The sequence below is a fragment of the Sinocyclocheilus grahami genome, unplaced genomic scaffold (assembly GCF_001515645.1).
Source record: "Sinocyclocheilus grahami isolate Dianchi unplaced genomic scaffold, SAMN03320097.WGS_v1.1 scaffold2459.1, whole genome shotgun sequence".
NCBI classification, from domain to species: Eukaryota; Metazoa; Chordata; class Actinopteri; order Cypriniformes; family Cyprinidae; genus Sinocyclocheilus; species Sinocyclocheilus grahami.
Window position 1 is genome coordinate 1 of NW_015507638.1, and position 3,446 is coordinate 3,446.

General features: G+C 42.4%; 1 protein-coding gene across 1 annotated transcript in view; it reads left to right on the forward strand.

Moving 5' to 3' along the window:
- Window positions 1–1,877: 1,877 nt before the first annotated feature.
- Window positions 1,878–3,446, forward strand: part of LOC107575080 (zona pellucida sperm-binding protein 4-like) — a 3,241-nt gene continuing 1,672 nt past the window's right edge. The window contains exons 1-6 of the mRNA XM_016261491.1: window positions 1,878–2,320; window positions 2,397–2,584; window positions 2,658–2,755; window positions 2,821–2,978; window positions 3,048–3,240; window positions 3,300–3,444. Of these exons, the coding sequence (XP_016116977.1) occupies window positions 1,912–2,320; window positions 2,397–2,584; window positions 2,658–2,755; window positions 2,821–2,978; window positions 3,048–3,240; window positions 3,300–3,444 (1,191 nt within the window). The 5' untranslated portion in view covers window positions 1,878–1,911. The remainder of the gene's footprint in view (window positions 2,321–2,396; window positions 2,585–2,657; window positions 2,756–2,820; window positions 2,979–3,047; window positions 3,241–3,299; window positions 3,445–3,446) is intronic.

Sequence of the window (3,446 nt, forward strand, 5' to 3'; positions counted from 1 at the left end):
GGTTTACACTGTCAATACAGGAGACAAACCAATGGGCCACTGGCTACTCATTGTCCGTGCATGATGGTCCTTGGCAAAAAAAAGAAATCTTCTGTCGGCCCGTTTTTTAAAAATGAGTGTGAATCCATTTTTGTGTTTAAGATTTACTGTGTAATGGGTATTTAAAAAAAAAAGAAAAATAGGTGTGGTGTAAATATGGTTAAATAATGGCATTTGGTTTATCAGCCACATGTGGGCCACATAAGGGCTGTCAGCCCTTTACAGAACTCAGCCATATAAGAATATGATATAAGGTCCATATATCAGCCACATCTGTTTTTATTATTTGACTCACTCTGGGTTGGGTTATGGCACTGTTTAGGTTCAGTTCTGGCTAAAAAGATGTGGACCAGTTTTGGGCCGGCGAACACAAACTATTCTGGGCCACACTTTAGCTGTTGATATAGGCCAGATCCACGCCAAATTTGCTGACTGGGTTGTGATTGGATGGTTTACACTGTCAATACAGGAGACAAACCAATGGGCCACTGGCTACTCATTGTCCGTGCATGATGGTCCTTGGCAAAAAAAAGAAATCTTCTGTCGGCCCGTTAAATGCATCGGCCCATCGGGAAAAAATTCCCGGTATGCCCGGTTACCAATACAGCCCTGAATACCAGTTTATGCTGTTTGATTCTTGAAGGTCTTAGTTGGAAACTGTTAGCCCCGGCTGGCCCGTTTAGCCCTTGCGCTCAGTCTAATCCTCTGTGTTTTTCTGTGTTTGCCTACAAGCTACAGTTTAATGACACTTATTGAAATTGATTGCTGCTTAAAAGTAACGTGACTGTCTACATACGAAAAAAAAAACTGCTGAAAGACAAAAGTAAAGTTGGGGTGCTTGGACTCTTCGTGTGCATTTTGTAAGCAGAGGTCACACATTGAGTTGTTCCACAAGGTGGCAGCACTGTCCCATCACAATAGCAGCAACTGCAACAACAAAAGACAGTGTGGCCAACTTAGCAATTTTTGTTGCTACTTTTCAGTCTACACAAGCAACTTTTCTTCCAAAAGCACCTAGCAACAAAAGTAGCTATTTTTATTATTTATTTGCCAACTTTTGATAAGTGATTCAAATGATAAAAAGGAACATTTACAATTTAAATTATACAAAAAGAGAAAACCAAATATGCCTAGCAGTACACACATCACACAAATTAAGTTAGCTGCTATTTGCAATTGTTTAATTTAACTCAGATTGCTCTTTTTTTTAGCAGTCATGTTTTACTAGAGAAAGTCTGAGGTCTGATCTTAAAGAATAAAAAGCTGTCAGGGTTTCTCTTTAACTCTGTATTCTCCAGTGGTTTCAATAAACTTCACTTACTTACTTCAATGGAAGCTTATTTCCCCCAAGGAATGAAAGAGGTAGATTTGGAGAATAAAGTCAGCATCGTTGAGATGTAAGCAAACTGTGAGATAGAAACTCACAATTGCTAGAAAAAAAGTTGCAATTATCTTTTTCATTTTTTTATTCTGAGGTGGAAATTAGCTTCCATATATTTAAAGTAATTTACTGCTTAAAATAGTATTTCGTCATATCTGTAAGAGCACACTTGTCTGCAGAGAGTGGTAAGGACAATGGCATCAAAGTTGAAAATCTACCTTTGGCAAGTTACAGTAACTTTTTTTTTTCAATCAAATTAGTAAAATATTTTGAATTCAGTTTAAGTTTGTGCATTTACGTTCAAATGGAAGAAATAAGAATTTAATCTTGAACCAATGAGAATCATCCAGTTGCATGAGCTATCAATAATGCAAGTCTGGAGAATCATGAGTGTTAATGAAGAGGGAGGGACGATAGCTAATTAGTTGAAATCTGTAGAGTACAAAAAGACCAAAGGGCATCATCTCAATAGTGCAATTAGCTGTTGGATAATGGCTGGAAGTTGGTGGTTGGGGCATTTATTGGCACTGTGTGCTTTCTGTCATGCACTTCCAAAGTTGAGTAATCTGCCCCAGAACCCTCAAGCTCTGATACTCCAGCAAACTGACCAGCAGTTTCAGCAGCCATTTCAACAGACTAATCAGCAGTTTCCTCAGATGTTTCAGCAGCCATTTCAGACTAATCAGCAGTTTCCTCAGAAGTTTCAGCAGCCAGTTCAACAGACTAATCAGCAGTTTCCTCAGAAGTTTCAGAAGCAAGTGTTGAAGGCAGAGCCTTTGGACAAATGTGCTGTAGCTGATTATGAGCAGATCCAATGTGGACAACCTGGTATCAGTGGTGCTGAATGTGAAGCTATCAACTGCTGCTTTAACGGACAGCAGTGTTACTATGGGAAGGCAGGTAAGTGTTGAGTCGGTGTTATGCTCCCAGTTAAACTGACCCTCGACATTAACCTGGTCTTGTGCCTTTGTTCCAGTGACTGTCCAGTGTATAAGAGATGGTCAGTTTGTGGTAGTGGTGGCTAGAGATGTTACGCTGCCTCGACTGAGTCTGGATTCAGTCCATCTACTGGGTGGAAATGACCCACCTTGCAGTCCTGTGGGGTCCACACCTTCCTTTGCTGTATACCAGTTCCCTGTGACCGCATGTGGTACAAAAATGATTGTGAGTAGCTGCTTATGGTTTTATTCTTCATGGCCTGTGATGGACTGGATGCCAACAGTGTTGCTATTTGCAGGAAGACAATGGTTATGTGGTGTATGAGAACCGAATGACCTCCTCGTATGAAGTTGGGATGGGACTGTTTGGTTCCATCACAAGGGACAGCCATTTTGAGTAGGTGATCTATGCTGTTCTTTGTTAATCTGACAAATGCTATAAGCTCCCCGTCTGTTGTCCAGGCTTCTCTTCCAGTGTAGGTACTCTGGCACTTCTGTGGAAGCTCTGGTTGTGGAGGTAAACACCGTTCCTCCACCTCCACCAGTAGCTGCCCCTGGACCCCTCAGGGTGGAGCTGAGACTAGCCAATGGCCAGTGTGTCACCAAAGGGTGTGCAGAAGGTATGTTCCTAGTATCTTAAGACTCCAGGTTGCAGCCATTTCTGGTTAATCACCAGTGTTGTTCCACAGGGGATGAGGCCTTCACGTCCTACTACAGTGACGATGATTATCCCATCACAAAAGTCCTGCGTGAGCCTGTGTATGTTGAGGTGCACATTATGGAGAGGACAGACCCCAACATTGTCCTGATGCTGGGACGCTGCTGGGCAACTTCAACCCCCAGTCCACTTGGTCTACCTCAGTGGGACCTTCTGGATGATGGGTGAGTGTAATGGCAATGTTTATACTGCTAGTCTGGGGATTTTCTGACCTCCCTTTCAGATGCCCTTACCAGGATGACCGTTACCTGACCACATTGGTTCCAGTGACTGGATCATCAGGTCTTCACTTCCCAACCCACTACAAGCGCTTTATTGTGAAGATATTCACGTTTGTGGATCCAGCATCACTGGCTCCTCTGCAGGAAAC